The following is a 20739-nucleotide window of genomic DNA, read 5'->3' as shown; positions in this document are numbered from 1 at the left end:
AGCAATCTTTCACCAGATTCCTTGTAACCACTATGGGTGACCTCCAAACAACTGCAGCTAGAGTCCCAGTTTGGGAAGATGAAAAAGTTCTGGAGATAGATAGTGCTGATGACTGCACAACAATATGAATGTTATTAAATTTTTTTGTTATGTATATTTTATCATAATAAAATAATCAAGTAATGAACAACACACCACTTAATGGTTTCCCATTACTCTAAAAGCCTAAAATCCTTAACATGGCCTACAAAGCTCTGCCTTACTTCTTTCCAGGTTCATCTAACTTCCTATACTACAGCTTTCCTTTAGCTCCTTGCTATTCTTTCCTCCCACCACCAGGGCCTATGTATATACACTTTCCATAATTTTGAAATGTTCTGCCTATCTTTGTACCTAATTCATTCCTATTCAGTCTTTAGATATCAGGTCAAACTTTATTTTCTCAGGGAAGCCTTCCCTGATCCTGTAGTCTAAGTCAAGTTTTTAGTTACACGTTCTTACAGAACCAGATTCCCTTTTAAAAAGCACTTACCTCAAACAAACGTGATCTAATTAAACTTAAAAGCTTTTGCACAGAAAAACAGACCATAAACAAAACAAAAAGACAACCTACAGGGACTTCCCTGGTGGTCCAATGGTAAAGAATACATCCTGCAATGCAGGGGACACGGGTTCGATCCTTGGTCAGGGAACTAAGGTCCCACATGCCGTGGGGCAACTAAGCCCGTGCGTGCCACAACTACTGAGCCTGTGCACCTCAACTAGAGAAAGAGAAAACCTGCACGCCACAACTAGAGAGAAGCCCTCGCACTGCAGAGAAGATGCCGCGCGCTGCAAGGAAAGATCCTGCATGCCACAACGAAGATCCCACATGCCACAACGAAGATCCCGCAAGTAACACCCGACACAGCCAAAAAAAAAAGGTAAAAAAAAAAGACCTACAGAATGGGAAAGAACATTTGCAAATGATGCGCCGGACAGGGGATTAATCTCCAAAATATGCAGACAGCTCATACAGTTTTATATCAAAAAAATGAACAACCCAATCAAAAGTGTCTACTTAGATGACCTAAGTAGACATTTCTCCAAAGAAGACATACAGATGGCCAAAGAGCACATGAAAAGATGCTTGACTTAATTATTAGAGAAATGCAAATGAAAACTACGATGAGGTACTACCTCACACCAGTTAGAAGGGCCACCATCAAAAAGTCTACAAATAATAAATGCTGGAGAGGCTGTGGAGGAAAAGGAACCATCCTACACTGTTGGTGGGAATGTAAACTGGTGCAGCCACTATGGAGAACAGTATGGAGTATCTTAAAACACTAAAAATAGATCTACCACATGATCCAGCAATCCCACTCCTGGGCATATATCCAGAGAAAACTATAATCCAAAAAGATATATGCACTCCAATGTTCACAGCAGCACTATTTACAATAGCCAAGACATGGAAGCAACCTAAGTGTCCAACGACAGATGAATGGGTAAAGAAGATGTGGTAAATACAATGGAATATTACTCAGCCATAAAAAAGAATGAACTAATGCCACTTGCAGCAACATGGATGGACCCAGAGATTATCACACTAAGTGAAGTAAGCCACAGAGATAAAGACAAATACCATATGACATCACTTATATGTGGAATCTTAAAAAAAAAGATACAAATGAACTTATTTACAAAACAAAAATAGACTCACAGATATAGAAAACAAACATAGGGTTAACAAAGGGGAAAGGGGTGGGGGAGGGATAAATTAGGAGTTTGGGATTAAAATATACACACTACTATATATAAAATAGACAACCAACAAGGACCTACTGTATAGCACAGGGAACTATATTCAGTATCTTATAATAACCTATAATGGAACAGAATATAAAGAAAAGAATACATATATAACTGAATCACTTTGCTCTATACCTGAAACTAACACAACATTGTGTATCAACTACATTTCCAAAAAAAATTTTAAAAGAGAGAAAAAGAAGTTTTAAAAAGCACATATCTCGGTTTGTAATCATATATTATTAACACAAATATCTAATTAAAGTCTATCTCTCCCATAAGGAGACTATAAACTCTACAAGAGCAAGAACTATATCTTATTTGCTTACCACTTAGCATCTGTCTGGCACATAGCAGGTATTCAAAATAATTTACCAAATATGTGAATACAGATCTACCTTATTCTTACTTTAAGTGTCAAAGAATTCCCCATAATTGATGTCATAATTTCTTTACCCAATCCCAGAATGATGGCATTTAACTTGTTTCCAGATTTTTACTATTATAAACAAACTGCTAGAATGATCACTCATGCCAGTGTATATCTATGGATGTACTTATACGTAATTCTTAAATGTAAAATTGCTGGTCAAATGAAAAGTGTGTTTAAAATGTTAACTGATATTTCCAAATTGTCCTCCTATAAGGCTGCAAAGTATCCTCCAGGCAATCAACAATGTGTAACAGTACCCATATCGATATACTTTTTTTTTTTTTTTTTGCGGTACGAGGGCCTCTCACTGTTGTGGCCTCTCCCGTTGCGGAGCACAGGCTCCGGACGCGCAGGCTCAGCGGCCATGGCTCACGGGCCCAGCCGCTCTGCGGCATGTGGGATCTTCCCGGACCGGGGCACGAACCCGTGTCCCCTGCATCAGCAGGCGGACTCTCAACCACTGCGCCACCAGGGAAGCCCGACTTCGATATACTTAATACTCAATTTGTATAATCAAAATGAACCTACTGGGCTTCCCTGGTGGTGCAGTGGTTAAGAATCCACCTGCCAATGCAAGGGACAGGGGTCCGAGCCCTGGTCTGGGAAGATCCCACATGCCACGGAGCAACTAAGCCCGTGTGCCACAATTACTGAGCCTGCACTCTAAAGCCCACAAGCCACAACTACTGAGCCTGTGTGCTGCAACTACTGAATCCTGTGTGCCTAGAGCCTGTGGTCCGCAACAAGAGAAGCCACCAAAATGAGAAGCCCACTCACTGCAACCAAGAGTAACCCGTTCGCCGCAACTAGAGAAAGCCCATGTGTAGCAACAGACCCAACACAGCCAAAAATAAATAAATAAATTTATTTTAAAAAAAAAAGAACCCACTGTTTGGCTGGGTGTGGGGTAATAGAGCAGAGTGTTAGTTTTTATGTAAGAGGGGTGTTTTGTTTTGTTTTGTTTGTATTTTAATATCATACTAAGCATTTAAAATTAAATATTAAGTTTATTATTCCTATAAAAGTTTCAGCAAATGAGTTGCGTAGACAAAGCTAAGTGATTAGGAAAATGTTTCATTATTGACAGACTGTGGATAATTTGTGTATTTTAAAAATCATGTATTAATTTAACCTGCAGATTCTCAAAAGCACTTTTCCTGTCATATTGATTGTTTTTCTTTCTGAGACTTTAGTCCATGTTTCAATCATAGTACTGAGGCAGTAAAAAGGAGCAGAAAATCACAATAAGCATATTCACACATAAGAATATACAAAAAATAGAGAAAATGCTAACACTTTATATTAAACTAAATTTTTTTCAAGATATTAACATTTTGTTGTAGTTCCTTCTATTTTTTGTCCTCATACTTAATACATCTCATAGCATGTTTATACTGTTAATTGCTTCTTTTCACTAAGCAGTATAGCATGTACGTTTATTTCTTACATGACCTTAAATACAGACCCTTCTTCTCCAGTCTCAAGTAGCAGTAACAAAAAGCACCTGCACGGCACCCGCTTCCCTAGATCTTCACTATGTTCTTAACCTCTTTAAGCTTCCTTTTTCTGATCTGACAAATGACAGCATTAGTTTAAATGACCTCTACGTGATTAAAAGTTACAAGATTAAAGAGGAAATTCCTTCTGACTTAACTCTTCCCATTTAAGCTTTTCTAGAACATACCAGGCCTGTATTTAAGAAGGCAGATGCCAGCTTCCTCTGTCCCACCACTTAGTAAGCATATCCTGTTGAAAATAATTTGATTCTTGTGATTCTTAATAATTCAGGACTTTTAGATATTTCAGGATTAGTATTCTCATCAGAAGTGATCTTGGGACTGCCCTGGTGGCTCAGTGGTTAAGAATCCACCTGCCAATGCAGGGGACACGGGTTCAAGCCCTGGTCCAGGAAGATCCCACGTAATGCAGAGCAACTAAGCCCATGCGCCACAACTACTGAGCCTGCGCTCTAGAGCCCATGAGCCACAACTACTGAAGCCCACACGCCTAGAGCCCGTGCTCTGCAACAAAGACAAGCCACCACAATGAGAAGCACAGGCACCGCAATGAAGAGTTGCTCCCGCTCGCCGCAACTTGAGAAAGCCCGCACGCAGCAACGAAGACCCAACGCAGCCAAAAATAAATAAATTTAAAAAAAGAAGTGATTTTATTTGTAGTGATTCCAGATTATATACAAGAAATTCTTATTTAAATATAAAAAGAAAAATCATTAATTATAATCTGTTTTTCTTCTTACTAATTCTATCATTGAAGCAGAATATAAAGGGATTAGCTTTTAGAGTGTTTTCTTTTAACTGTCCTAATTAATGGAATTTCACATATAATAAACTGTCAATTCTTTTCCACGTCTAGATTTATAGAAACATGAGCTCTTACCTTAACTGGGAAGCTACATTTTCCAGTACGAACTCCTTCTTCATCTGTCTGCCACTGATGTGGACGACTGGCCTCTGGAACATAAACATCTTTCTTTCTCCTAAAACTTTGCCGTAGTTTATTCATTTTAATTTTTACAAGCTGTAAAAGAAGTATGAACAGGAAGTTATTACTTTCTCACATATTTAAAGTTTGGATTACAGTCCTAATAAAAAACTAGTATCCCAAATTAAAGGTTTTGTTTTAGGGGGAAATGAGCAATTAGTATACTTCCTCTTAGAGTAACTCTAGGTTCAAACAAACAAATCACTTCACTTTTTGAAAAGACAATTATAATGCTATTCTTGTAAAACAACAATAACCTGTTGTAGGATCTGAAGAGATGTTATTCTAAGAACTTTCAAGCACTTTAATTGCAATAATCCAATGAGTATTCCTCCTGATCTACCTCTCAAATCCATTCTAACTCCTGAATAAGGAAGTGTGTACCTGTAGCCAAATTATGAACTGCTAACAATTTTTGAAAATATTCTGAAAACTTTGATCCTTATTAAGAAAAAAACATTCTGGAACACTGAAATTTGGGGATCTTTTTGGCTTACTATCAGAAGACACTAAGCAAAGCAGGGACTTTAATAGCCTTTTGTAAAAGATATTTTATAAAAAGAAATAAAGTTTCCTTTAAACATACTTAAAGAAGAAAAAGTTCTAGGATTACATTATTCTAAAGAAGAAATTTCTTGCAAGTAGTATGACATCAGAATGTACTTTCATATTCATAATAATTACAGATATGAAAGTAATCTAATAGTTTTCGATGACAAAGGTCCAAGTCTCATCATTAACTCTGTAAATTTAAAAGTATTAAACTACAGTCAGTGTTTTTGTTTTGTTACTGGAAGAGGCACTTCTCTAATGCTTTCAAAGGTACAGTAGAAATCACAAAACTACAGGGAAGGAAGACTTATCTGATAAGAAACAATGGAGCATTTAAGAGCCAATGAATAAACATAATGATTAAGTGTTCCTTTATAGGGCGAATCTCAAAATCTGAAACCAATACCTTCAGTTTTCTGTTAAGGACCATTGCTCATTCTTTCCATAAGGGATTTAAGCACCTCAACCAGCCTAAAAAAGAGATCCTAACTTGAGAAAATGATGTGACAAAGCTATATAGAGGAAACATCTTCTCTGTCAGGAGTGTTAAATAACAAGGGATGGAACATTAATTCCCACATTAACAGCAATGAAAGATTTGAAAATCAAAGTTTGCATTCTGAGGAAAAATCATTTTGTATTTTAAAGTTCATAATGCCACAGCAGAACTATTACCAAATTAGCTAATTTACACAGACAGGCCAATCTTACCACACGTTTTTCTTAAAAGGTAAAAATTCTGACAGATGAATGGTAATGTAAAAATCTCTGGATTTTCTAAAAATCAATTTATTATTTCTCAATTCAAAGTTGATTTATAGAGATGAGGTAGATATTAAACAATCAAAGGACTCGACAAAAGGTAATCCATCCCTTTGCCTTTAAGTAGATCACTCATTCCTAAACTACCTTAAATGAGAGCCTACCTTAATCTAACAGACTTCCAAAAAGAATTCCATAACCTTCCTTGATAATACATCCTGTTATATACTTTCATATCACATTTTTAAAATATACACAAATACAAATATAAGAAAATAAAAAGCACCTATATCCTTGCTCAAGTTGGCACCCTAAGAATCTTGAGGCAAAAAGCCTATATGATTCCTTTCTTTTTAATTTCTTTCTCTTAGCAAAAAAAGACTACACACACCTATCTAGCTGGCCAACCCAAACACCTGAAAGTCATCCCCACTTCTATTCTTTCTCTGACCAATACCTATGGATCTTACCTCCTTAGTATATCTTGAATTAATTCCCCCACCCACCACATCGGTTCTACTATCCTCATTTTTGCTTAAATCATTGCAAAAGCTTAACAACTTAATGGTCTCTTTGCTTCCAAGAGAGGTCCATTCTGATCTGTTCTCCTGACTACTGCAAGAGTGCTTTCTAAAATACAAATCTGACCATGCAATTACTCTGCTTAAAATCCTGCAATTGCGTCACATCACTTTCAAGATAAAGTCTAAATTCCCAAGCATGGCAAACACAGTCCTTTTTTTAATCTGCCTTCACTCACCAGCCCCATTCACATGCTAAGCTCCAGCCATATGAAACTACTTACAGTTCTCCAAACAAGGCATGCTATCTTTCAGAGCCTCTGTACATGTTCCTTCATCTGCCTAGAAAGACCTTTCTCTATTTGCTTCTGTTGAAGTTTACTCATCTTTAAAGAGTCAGCTCAGAGTCTTCAATAGAAGCTAGCATTTTTTCTGACAAGCCCCTATCTGGTCTGGGTCCTTGCATTTCACGTGATTCCCATGAACACCCTCCAGATAACTCTATTACTCTACTCCTCAAGACTTACAGCAATTTTCTATTTCCTTTATGGTAGGCTATATCTTATTTGTTTAAACTCATTTGTTTAAATAGTACCCCTGCATCTAATACACTGCCTGTCATATATATGGCATACTATAAATTTGAAGAAATGAAAGATAAACCCCATCGTATTAGATGATATTTACTAGGTAGGATAAATGTAGACATGTAAGACCAGAGAATCATCGATGTTGGAAGAGACTGCATTTAATAGTAGGCCAACCTCCCACTGACAAAGGAACTACTTTGACAACTTTCCTTAGAGGAAGACATCCAACCTCTGTCTAAATAGCTCTATTACAAATTTATTTGCTCTTGGGCAGCTATTTATTGTTGTACCACTCTACTGACCAATAAGACAACAGACTGGAAGTGTCAATTGGTTTGGGGGGTCTAAATATCATGTCACTTTCAGTACTAAAATGCTTTGCAATCAGCATTTCTACAAAGAAAATTACGTGTCAGTGATTCTTAAACTATGCATTAGGTAGCCCTAGGATTTCCACAGAGGAGTCCCCAGGACCACCAGTTGTTTGGAAGGGAAGAGAAGGAGGTTAGAAGACTAGACAAAACTCTCAGAAGGAGCTTCAGGTCCCTGTCACAGCTTCAAACAGACAAGCTCCACTTTCTCTGATTTACATGTTGGGGTTCCATGTAAAAGTTTAAGGAAAGGGTTTCACAGCCAGAAATTTTTGAAAATTAGTGATATTAATTATAATTGTTCTAAAATGAACTTGGCAAAGTGAAAATACACAATGATAGTATCTTGCTTGTTACTTCTTAATGAGTAACTACCACTGGCCTGTAAAATAATTTAGCAATTAATAATACAGGGAAGAAACCAAACATTCTGTTTTCAAGTAATCTATGTATAATGATTTTGCTTACAAAAAAAACCAGATAATAAAAAAATAAAAAAAGTTAACTCAAAGTAACATTTACTATTGGTCCTCAGCAAGGTCGAACTTTACTCCCAAATAAAGAAAATCATACCCCTTCTGACAGTCCTGGTTGAATATAGGTAAAGAATATATTTTTGTAACTATAAAACCTGAGAACCAACTTATTTTGTCCTTTCTAAATTTTTAAAAAATGAAATCCCCATTCTACTAGAATTTTCAAAGGTCACTAGGTACAACTTAATTGCCAAATTCAGAAAATCTTTTCACAGTCCTCATTCCTTAAATGCTCTGCAAAATTTGACACCACAATTCCAGCTCTCCTTTGTACACGTGTTTCCTCCCTGCCTTTCCCTGTCCCCATACTCTACTCCTCTGGCTTATCTTCTTCACTTTTGTCTCTACTGATGCCTTTGAGGGCTTCCTCTACTTTCTCCTACACATTGAGGCTATTCCCCAAATATCAGTCCTCCACTGGTGTTCTCTGTGCATTATCACTCTTGGAGAAATAATCAACACAAACTATTACCCCAACTGTGATCATTTCCTAATTGTACTCTTAAGTCTTACTCTCTTACTCAAATTCCTACATTTGGGTGCATCAACGCTGTCTCAATCACATTAATTTAATGTTAAATCATCACCTCTGGGCTTCCCTGGTGGCGCAGTGGTTGAGAGTCCGCCTGCCTATGCAGGGGACACGGGTTCATGCCCCAGTCCGGGAGGATCCCACATGCTGCGGAGCGGCTGGGCCCGTGAGCCATGGCCGCTGAGCCTGTGCTCCACAACAGGAGAGGCCACAACAGTGAGAGGCCGGTGTACCGCAAAAAAAAAAAAAAAAAAAAAAAATCACCTCTTATCTCCTATTCCTTCGGTCTTCCCCCCTCTGACCCAAATTGTTTGGGTCAGTAAAAACTGTTTGAAAACTTACCATGTGCTGGGCCCTGTTACTAATGCTAGTGGATACAGAAATTCGTAAGACAACTTGCTTTTTGGTGGCTCTCTTCCCTTATAAAAGGTTAATTTCTGCACAATATGGGGAATGGAATAATAATACTATACACAGTATGGCCTAGAAGCAGTCTAGGTTCAGGAAACATTTCCTGTAGGAGATACTACCTGAGTTAAGTTTTAAAAGAACAAACATTAGCCACATACTGTGTAGAGTAGGAGGGAAAAGATATTTCAGGTAGAGGCAACAGCATCAACAAAACACAGATTCAGGAAACCTATGAATTAACTGAGTCAACATGATATAACTGTGCTCCAGGGAAGTATTTTGCCCAAAATGAAAATGATAAGACTGTAAGCCAAGCATTAGCTTCACTGTGTCAGGAAAGTTTTACAAACTAATTTATCTGGGCAAACAATTTGTACATCAGGGCAAACAGCGCTCCTGACAGGATAACAGACTGCTTCAAGAACCTTTTCTTGTTAAGTCCACTAATTTTAAATATTGTGTCACAAACTTTGCCCATCCCAACCAGTTCCCCACCTTGAAGGACCTGCCTTAAACCACATGAGTCCAGATCTCAAAACCCTAGAAATACCCTTTCCTAACTTCCCCTAACTACCAAGGCTCTGTCAAAGTGGTGCTCTCCCTTGCTGCAGTAAGTTTAATAAACTCAGCTTTGCTTGATCAACAGGACTCTCTTTATGGGGAAAGTCAAGAGCAGGAATTTATTACAGAAGGTGAGGAAGAGGGAGAAATCCAAATATGACTCCTAAGTTTTAGGCCTCAGTAAACTGGATAGATGAATTCAGCAAACTGAATTGTTGAATTTGAGGCGTCTGTTTATAGGGCTTCTAGGTGGAGATATGTATAAGCCTAAGTTCAGGGAAGAGATCAGGGCAACCATAAGCAGTCACGACAGGTGAAACTTTTCTTGTGATGATCTCATTATTTCCCTATTTTTCCTAATAGGAGTTAGGATACAGTAAGTAGAATTACACCCAGCACACTCAAACATGAATAAATAGAGGTGCACACACTATATAACTGGCCAGTATGAATTAACATAGCCATAGCAGTGATTAAGTTTTTGCAATGCTTGCATTCTAGATAGTAAACAGCCACTGTGCTGAGCCCCTAGCCTAGCATCTACCCCTTGACCGTCCACAATCCAACAACTGGTTCAGCTGAGTAGTAAGGCCAGTGAATGTTTTGATTGGTCAGTAACAATGTAAGTCCGATTCCAAAAGTCTCATCTCTCTCAGGCAGAGTTGCTGGCTTCCTACAGGGTCCCCAAAGGGTTGGCCTGCCTTCATGTGCCTCTGCCTGGTCCCAGGTAGGCACAGCAAGGATGATACAACAGTACTCACCAGCCCTCCACCCTGTCCACCATGGTCCTGAGTGTTGGCCCCCATCGCCACATGTTCCCCCAGTGAAATGTGGAATAGACTTGTTAGGGGAGACAGTACCTTCAGCAGTGACACTAGCTCCCCAGTAGTCAAACAGACTAACTCTTCATTAGGCTGGATAAAAAAGCAAGACCCAACCATGTGCTGCCTACAATAAACCCACTTAAACCTAGAAAAATGGTACAGATGAACTGGTTTTCAGGGCAGAAATAAAGACACAGACGTGGAGAACAAATGTATGGACACCAAGGGGGGAAAGTGGTGGGTGGGGTGGTGGTGGTGGTGTGATGAACTGGGAGATTGGGATTGACATGTATACACTGATATGTATCAAATGGATAATTAATAAGAACCTGCTGTATAAAAATATAAAAATAAAATAAAATTCAAAAATAAATAAACCCACTTAAAATATAAAGACACAAATAGGTTAAAAGTAAAATGATTGGAAACAGTATACCATATTATACAAGTATACATAGTATACAAGTCAAAAGAAAGCTAGAGTGGCTATATACGCCCCCCTCAATAAGTAAGAAGTAAGTAGGAAGAAAACCATCAAGGATATAAACAGCAAGACTTGAACAACAGTTATCAACCAACATGACCTGACTGACATTTATAGAACATTCCACCCAAAGACAACAGAATATACATTCTAATCAAGTGCATGTGGAACATTTACCAATACAGAACATTTTCTGGGCCATAAAACAAGTCTCAGATTTAAAAGGCTTCAAGTCACGCAAAGTATGATCTCTGACCACAATGGAATTAAATTGCCAAATATTTGGAAACTAAATAACACATTTCAAAATAGCCAACCTGTCAAAGTAGAAATCGAAAAGGAATTTAGAAAGTATTCTGAACTGAATGAAAACAAAATATATCAACATTTGTGGGATGTAACAAAAGCAGTACTTAGAAATTTATAGCACTAAACCGGTGGTTCTCAACCGGGGGTGGGAAGGGCAATCTTGTGCATTTAGCAATATCTGGAGGAGACATTTTTGGTTGTCACTAGGGGAGATGCCACTGACATCTCATGGATAGTGGCCAGAGATACTGTTAAACATCCTATGCATAGGCCAGCCCCTGACAACAAAGAATTATCCAGCTTAAAATGTCAATAGTGTCACTACTGAGAAACCCTGCACTAAACGTCTATATTAGAAAATAAGAAAGGTCTTACTTAAAACAATGACCTTAGCTTCTACTTATAGAAACTAAAAGGACAAAGAAATGCAAAGTAAGCAGAAAAAAAGGAAATAGTAGGAATCAAAGCAGAAAACAATAAAGTAGGAAAATAGAAACAGAGAGAAAAGGAAACCAAAAGCTGGCTCTTTGAGAAGATTAAAAAAACTGATAAACCTATAGCTGGACTATTTAGGGGGAAAAAAGATACAAATTACCAAGATCAAGAATGAGAGAGGTGTTGTCTCTAATATTCTAGATATTAAAAATAATAAGGGAATATTATGAACAAGTTTATGCCCATAAATTCAACAACTCAAATGAAATGAAAAAATTCCTTTAAAGTTACAAACTTTCATAGCTTATTCAAGAAGAAATAGATAACCCAAAATAGTCCTATATCTATTAATGAAACTGAATTTATAGTTTAAAATCTTTCCACAAATACAACTCCTGGGCTAAATAGATTCACTGGTGAATTCTGCCACACATTTAAGGAAGAAATCATACCAATTCTACACAAACGCTTCCCAAAAAATTGAAGAGGAGGGAATATTTCTCAAATCATTCTATCAGGCTAAGATTACCTGACACCAAAACCAAACAAAGACATTATTTAAGCTTCTTAAATAGATACACCAATATCTCCCATGAACATACATAAATTCTAAACAAAATTTTAGCAAATCAAATTTTAAAAATACATTAAAAATATATCATGACTACATGGGAGTTTTTCTAATAAATGCAGTTAGTCAACATTTGAAAATCAATCAACATAAGTCACCTTATTAGCAAACTAAAAATGTCCCTGTTAATATGTAAGGTTATAGCTCATGACAAACTGTACCTTTCCTTCTCCGAATTCACAGATTATATACTGAACTGAGATTTTTTTTAAATTGGTTAAAATTCAACTAATAATAAGCATAAATTCTTTTCTTTCTCTATCTCCCATAGAGTTCACATTTAGCCCTGACTTCTTTGTGATTTCTAGTCTTGTACTTCCAATTCCAATTCAAATGTCTCCAAATCAATTTATCTTTCCTTTCAAACAAGCTCTTCTTCCTGACTTCCCTATTTCTATGTAACACCTTTACATCAAAGCTTTGAAATGAGAAGAGCATACTCTAAGATTCATCTCTGACACTTTTTCATAATTCTTCCATACCAAGTCCATCAACAGGTGCTACTGGATGGGAATAGGTATCAATATCTCTGGTATTCAGCCATTCAGCATTTCTATTCCTAATTGCCCTGGCAGAAAAATCACTTCATCCATGAACCTCTGCAACAGCCCCTGGACTCCAAGTCCTCTTTCCTCTAATCTCCTTACATAGTTGTGCCAGATTAATATTCCTAAAATTCTTCCTTGAATGTGTTCAAAAACTGTTGGGCTGGAAAAAGGTTGGGTTCAAGTTGTGGAGGCTCCTGAATGCCAGACTCAGACATTAAACTTCAGGATCTTCAACAGTCCAGCCTTGTCTCCCAATGCTTTCCTGCATAATCCTATGAAGATCAGACCTTTCAAATATTCTGTGGCTTTCCCACTTATTTCTCTTTCTTCACCCTATATATTCTACTTGTAATATTTTACTTTCCTCCTCATTTAACTAAAATACTATACTAGGGTATGATAAGGAAGCTGATTTTAAAATAATTTTCTCATGTAATAGATGTGACTTGTAAAGAACAGGAAAAACAGAAAAATCCAAAGAATGAAATACAAATGACCTGTAATCCCACTAAGCAGAAATAACCTCCATCAACATTTTAGAGTTTTCACCTTTGTTTTTCTCTGTGCATATATGCTTCAATTTTTTCTTTTTATAAAAGAGGGATCACATGATATCTTTCTCTCAGCAAGGCAAATTTGAAAATCTTTCCATCCCTTTCAGAGTAACATGCTTTTATTTATAATCTAGGTCAATAATTCAGAGAAACAAGAATTTTATACTAGTTATAATCAAAACTTCATATTTAAAAATGAAGAAAAAAGTTTCAATTTATTTGAAGACAAAATTTATTTTTCACTCAGCACTTAGTTCATTTATTTACATTAATTTTAAATTATATATAAAAGACCTCAAATATTTAATTAAAATTCAGTCACCAAGTATTTATTGACTGCCTACCATGCCATGCTGCAGTAACCAATACAGAACAAAACCCCTGCCTCTATGAAGGAGATAGACAGAAAATAAATAGCCAGATTATTCACAGTGGTGTGCTGAGTGACAAGATCCAACTGTCAAATTTTCAGCAAGTTTGTGAACTGGGTGCTAAACATAGCCTTTATTACAAATTAAATTATAATTATATGTTATAATTATATGTTATATAACTTATAATTATATAAGTTACTTTAAAACAAAGGTAAAAACTCATCACTTCCTATTTTTTTTAACTACATTTTACCATTACCTATGCTCTTGGGGTTATTTATGATTTTCTATCTGTAAGGTAGAAATACTATCTAATGCCGGGCTATTGTACATCTTTTCCCAACAACACGTTCAGTTCAGTGACTTCATGTTGGTAACTTGAAATCGGCCATGGTGGAAGTATTTACACTACAGAATTTGGCAAAAACTACCAATCACTGCTTGACTTATTGTTCTGTGATTGTCTAGATCTAAGAAACTGATGGAGAAAATGTTAACACGCAGATTGAACTTAAAAGTGTGTGGTGTCTATAACCATTACATTGTGAATAGCACAAAAATTTTGAGGGAATATTCTTCCATTACTTGAAAACTATTATCCGATTCAGCAAAGAAGTCTCTTACGTCAATGACAAATGAGTGAAAATTTGACACACATCTTCATTGCTTCACTTTCATCTTACTAAACAAGCAAAAATATCAACCATCATTCATGTTGGAACTATACTTGGAGAACTAATTGTGAAACATTTACCCAAACACCACCAACTCTGTGGTATGTTAGAGGTGGTAAATGCTATGCAGAAAAAGATGAACAGGGTTAAGAGAGGGATTAGAAGTACTGGAGGCAGGGATGAAATTTTAAACCAAGAAAGTAACACTTGAGCAAAGAATTGAAGAAGGTAAAAAAGTGAGCCATGCAGTAGGATGAGCGTTCCAGAAAAAGAAAATAATTAATGCAAAGGTCCTGAAGGGATAGCTTGCCTAGAGTGTCTGACAAACAAAAGAAGGTCTGTGTGTCCAGTGCAAAATGAAGACAAGAGAATAGGAGAGATGAGACCAGATGGGTTATACAGGACAAAGTAATATAGGACCCTGTGGGCCAAACACTTTAGTTTTTCCTCTGAGAGAAATGGGGAGCCACTGAAGGGTTCTAAAAGGAAGCACCTATATTTTACATTTGGCTGCTGGGTTAAGAATAGATTGAAGAGAACAAGAATGAAGCAGGGAGACAATTAGGAGGCTACTATAATAATCCAGCAGATGACAGTGAACTGAATCCAGACGGTTAGTACTAGAAGTGCTCCTGAATCTTGTTTTCATGCCTGCTCTAGAAAATGCACTATTTGCTGATATAATATCTGTTGAAATCAGATTTAGAGTATTTAAATGGGAGAAAGGTGTACTAAATTCCAGTGCTGGAATTAAAGGCAGTTTTCTAAAAGTATTTGCTCGACTGTTTCAAATAGGAAATCTTATCTATAATATTAATCAAAAGATCAGCTAAATTATCATACTTTTCATGGTAATTAACCTCATGCTTGACAAGATAAATAGATTTCTTGAACACTACCTAGGTATACGAGTGTATGAAGGATTACAAGCACACGTGGTAATTTGCTCTACCCAGGAAAGACCAAAAAAAGAACAAGAAGAAATAATAAATATTAGGCATCCACTGTGAATGGTATTTTAACAGGAGTTTCATGTGCAAGTTTACAGATTGTTAAGAAATACTGTCTCTGGGCTTCCCTGGTGGCGCGGTGGTTAAGAATCTGCCTGCCAATGCAGGGGACACGGGTTCGAGCCCTGGTCCGGGAAGATCCCACATGCCACAGAGCAGCTAAGCCTGTGAGCCACAACTACTGAGCCTGCGCTCTAGAGCCCGCGAGCCACAGCTACTAAGCCCATGCACCACAACTACTGAAGCCTGCACGCCTAGAGCCCAAGCTCCTCAACAAGAGAAGCCACCACGAGAAGCCCATCGACATAATTAGAGAAAGCCTGCGTGCAGCGACAAGACCCAACACAGCCAAAAATAAATAATTTTTAAAAAGACACTATATACCATTTTACATCTGTCAGTTTTGCAAATATTAAAGAATCAGACAATAAAATATGGAGCAATGGGCACTCTCATACTCTTACAGGAGCATAAACTAGTGCAACCATTTTGATAAGTAATTTGGCATTGTCTAGGAAAGTTGAAGACTCACATACCCTTACAACTCAGCAGTTCCTTCTCTAGGTGTATATCCTAGAGAAACTCTTAAACATGTGCACAAGAAGGTGTGCAAGATGTCTGTGTAGCATTGTTTATTATTTGTAACAGTAAAATAAACATTAGAATCTAATTATCCATCAACACAAGCAATAGAGAATATTCACACTATTACAATACCATGCAGAAATAAAAATAAGACCTCAATTTAAACACTCTTAAAAATAAAAAATTAATTAAGAGAAAAAGAAGTAAAAATAAATCATCTACAGCTATAACTATCAACATGGATGAATCTCACAATCATGTTGAGGGAGGAGGGAAGCAAACTGTTTATATTATGATTCCTTCATACAACTACTAACTCAGAGAATACTGCCTGCGTACCAGGCACTGTACACTGTGCACTTTGCATATAATGACTCATTTTATTCTCACAATAGCCCTATCAGGTAGATTCTATTTTTGATCTCTATTTCACGAATGAGGAAACAAGCACTGAAAAGTTAAGTAATTAGCCCAAATCACATGGTTAGTTAAGTGGCAGATTTGCCTGGCTCCAGAATTTGTGCTCTTAGTCCCCTCACATTACCTCTCAAAATTATGCAAAACTACACATGATAACATTTAGGGATATGTGTATAGAAATAGAAAGAAAAACAAGAGAATGATAAACATAGTTAAGGGCACTGTTACTTCTGAGGGAAAAGAAAGGGGGACATAATCAGGAAAGGTTCACATGGGGACTCCAAAAGTTTTAGTAGTGCTTAAGCTGAGTAGAAGATACACAAGTTTTCATTTCATTATGCTCTATAACCTACATATGGTACATATATTCTTTTGTATACATCAACTATTTTATAATTTTAATTAGGCGGAAAGCAAGTCACCTAAAATCCTTCTGAGGATAGAGACGGGGAGTGTAGAAATATAAATACATACACACCTATAATTATGAGATATCTAACAAGGGGTAAGAAAAACAAGTCACGGGACTTCTCTGATGGCGCACTGGTTAAGAATCCGCCTGCCAATGGAGGGGACACAGGTTCAAGTCCTGGTCCGGGAAGATCCCATATGCCGCAGAGCAACTAAGCCTATGCACCACAGCTACTGAGCCTGTGCTCTAGAGCCTGCGAGCCACAACTACTGAGCCCACGCGCCACAACTACTGAAGCCTGCATGCCTAGAGCCCATGCTCTGTAACAAGAGAAGCCACTACAATAAGAAGCCCACGCACTGCAACGAAGAGTAGCCCCCGCTCACCACAACTAGAGAAAGCCTGCGTGGAGCAACAAAGACCCAACGCACAGGAAGGAAAGAAAGAAAAGAAAGAAAGGAAAGGAAAGGAAAGAAAGAAAAAGAAAGAAAGAAAAACAAGTCACATTTAGTTATAATATTTAAGTCTCACTTTTACTAAAAAGAATAAAGTTACTGAAATTCAGTTTGTCCAGCCCAGTCGAAAATGAACCAGATGGAAATTCCCTGGCGGTCCAGTGGTTAGGACTCCATGCTTTCACAGCTGAGGGCTCAGGTTCCATCCCTGATCGGGCAACTAAGATCCTGCAAGCCACGTGGTGCGGCCAAATAAAATAAAATAAAATGAGGCAGAAGAAAAAGAAAAAAATAATTTAAAAAAGAAGTTTTTTTAAAAAGAGAAAATAAAACGAACCAGAGGCTTCTGCAGGGCCAATAGAGAGCTACAACTCTTAGAAAAATGAGGACTTTTCTCTCTAGAGTTTTTTTTCCTTCTAAATTATACTTGTTTGCTTTTCTTTGTTCTATTGACACAATTATACCTCTAGCTTTAGGCCCCTCTTGTATATAAATTATAAGGAAGATTGGACAAGACAATGCTTTAGAAAATTCACTATGAGAAAAAAAAACAACGCTAAATAGCACATACTTGATAAACACAGATATAGACAAGACACATACAGGAAACTTGACCTTGACACTTAAGATAGTTTCCTTTTAAGAAAGAAAAAGAAAAATCAAAGTTAGGGAAAATCGTAAAATTACTCTAATTGTTAAAACAGTATTAGTTGGTTTCAAATGTAAAAATATATAAACTAAAATATAAAACCATGGGTACCATTCTGAATAGCTGGGAAAAAAATAAACTCACAAATTTCCTTAGATTAGCTAAATTTATCTTTTCAGGACACTCTAATCTCACAGGGTTAAGTTCCAAAGATAGCTCTAAAAGCAAAACATCACATAAATTCAAAATAACATTGGGAATACTTTTTTTTTTTTGGCTGCCTTGGGTCTTTGTTGCTGTGCGTGGGCTTTCTCTAGTTGCGAGAGCGGGGGCTACTCTTTGTTGCAGTGCGCGGACTTCTCATTGTGGTGGCTTCTTTGTTGTGGAGCACAGGCTCTAGGCGCATGGGCTTCAGTAGTTGCAGCACACGGGCTCAGTAGTTGTGGCTCTTGGGCTCTAGAGCGCAGGCTCAGTAGTTGGGGCGCACAGGCTTAGTTGCTCCACGGCATGTGGGATCTTCCCAGACCAGGGCTCGAACCCGTGTTCCCTATTGGCAGGCGGATTCTTAACCACTGTGCCCCCAGGGAAGTCCCAACACTGGGAATACTTTAAATCATCCACAGAGTACCACAGTACACTCTCTTGCAATAAGTGCAACACACCCAAGGATTATTTGTAATATGGAACAGTTTGCTGTTTTCAACTGAACACAATTGAAGTAGCTTACTAATGTTTAGGAATTATGCTATGAGAAAAATATCTACCTAGCACTAGAACCACAGAGCATGCTCACAATATGGGAGGCACAAGAACACTGTACAGCAGAAACTCATTGAGAACAATAGAGAATCTAAATTTAATTATATTGGTTTTTTTTTTTTTTTTTTTTTTTTTTTTTTTTTTTTTTGCGTTATGTGGGCCTCTCACTGTCGTGGCCTCTCTCGTTGCGGAGCACAGGCTCCGGACATGCTGGCTCAGCGGCCATGGCTTATGGGCCTAGCCGCTCTGCGGCATGTGGGATCCTCCCGGACCAGGGCACGAACCCGTGTCCCCTGCATCGGCAGGCGGACTCTCAACCACTGCGCCACCAGGGAAGCCCAATTATATTGTTTTTAACTCTCACTTTTATTTTACTGTTCTCTGAACAAACACGGTTGAATGTGCATATATACAATTCCACTATATTCTTTTTTTTTTTTTTTTTTTTTTGTGGTACGCGGACCTCTCACTGTTGTGGACTCTCCCGTTGCAGAGCACAGGCTCCAGATGCGCAGGCTCAGCAGCCATGGCTCACGGGCCCAGCCGCTCCGCGGCATGTGGGATCTACCCGGACCGGGGCACGAACCCGTGTCCCCTGCATCGGCAGGCGGACTCTCAACCACTGCGCCACCAGGGAAGCCCTCCACTATATTCTTCATCACACTTCTACTCCAGAATTCTATAAGTTACAAGAAAAAAATTGCACTGACTGTCCATCTGCCAATAATAGTAATAATAATAATTTGTTCAGTCAATAAAAATGTAAGCTAAAAATGACATATATTAAATCACCATTTAAAGTATAATATTATACCATAAAGCATTTCGTTTTTGAATTTTCTTTCTTTGATTTCTACTTTTTCTTGTGATGTGAAACTTGCTTTCAAGATTTAGAGTGAAGGAAAGAAATCCTTTTATTTGATCAAGTTAAGTAAGTGAAAAAATGTAAGGAATCCTAGACTCTTACCATGGCCAAAGGACTTAGAGGTAGGTCATCTAGTCAATCACCTACTCAATCAGTGAATCCTAAGAGTTCTGGATTTAAAAAAAAAAAAAAAAAAAGAGTTCTGGATTTCATTAAATATTGGTCTAACTGGCATAGTCTGCCTAACAGGAAACAATTTATAATTTATTAAGTTGTATCACTAGCTCAGTGTTCCACTTAGGCACTAACCCAAATGAAAAGTAACAAAGTACAGATTCATCACCAACTGTGAAATAAATATGTCCAGTACTTAACCTATAGGACTAATAAAGTTCATTTTAAAAGTTCACACTCAGGGGGCCTTCCCTGGTGGCGCAGTGGTTGAGAGTCCGCCTGCCGATGCAGGGGACACGGGCTCGTGCCCCGGTCCGCGAGGATCCCACATGCCGCAGAGTGGCTGGGCCCGTGAGCCATGGACGCTGAGCCTGCGCGTCCGGAGCGTGTTCTCTGCAACGGGAGAGGCCACAACAGTGAAAGGCCCGTGTACCGCAAAAAACCCAAAAAAAACAACAACAACAAATTGAGTCTGGGCTGCCCTAAAGATTGGTATTTGAGAAAAGATTACTGTCACAGTATGAATGTTGAAGCTCTCTAGGCACATTCTACTCCTCAGCCCTGATTACCATTCAGACCACGTGTTCTCGACCAGGGCATCTGCATAGGCTCTTCAGATTTAGCAATGCCCTAAGATTATGTACAAATCTGAATGCACATGTATCTGTGCACTTTCTGGGGCCAGATTCTTCAACTTTCTTTGGTATCTCAAAGGATTCTGTAACTACCAAAAATTTAAGAACCACTGATTTAAACAGTATTCCATGATCCTTATCTATTATCTGACTTTAATTTCAGATTTCTGCTTTACGAATTTTCATATTGTCCACAAAATTCTCCCTTTTGTTTTGATACACGGCTTCTTTACTCACTCCTTAAAAACAGTGGAAAACTAGAGCTTCATAAAATGAGGAAAGACCCTGTCTACTTAAAACTTCAGTCAGGGACTTTCCTGGTGGTCCAGTGGATAAGACTCCGCACTCCCAATGCAGAGGGCCCGGGTTCAATCTCT

General features: G+C 37.9%; 1 protein-coding gene across 3 annotated transcripts in view; it reads right to left on the bottom strand.

The window, feature by feature from the left end:
• Positions 1 to 20739, bottom strand: part of NUMB (NUMB endocytic adaptor protein) — a 188188-nt gene that overhangs the window by 61962 nt on the left and 105487 nt on the right. For all 3 annotated transcript variants that reach the window (XM_082647388.1, XM_082647389.1, XM_082647390.1), the window contains exon 4: positions 4625 to 4765. In XM_082647388.1, coding sequence (XP_082503514.1) covers positions 4625 to 4750 — 126 coding nt within the window. In that variant the 5' untranslated portion in view covers positions 4751 to 4765. The remainder of the gene's footprint in view (positions 1 to 4624; positions 4766 to 20739) is intronic.

Source organism: Grampus griseus (genome assembly GCF_964374135.1).
Source record: "Grampus griseus genome assembly, chromosome: 2".
In the NCBI taxonomy this organism is placed as follows: domain Eukaryota; kingdom Metazoa; phylum Chordata; class Mammalia; order Artiodactyla; family Delphinidae; genus Grampus; species Grampus griseus.
Note: the sequence above shows the minus strand (reverse complement) of the source record. Positions and strands in the feature narration are given on the sequence as shown.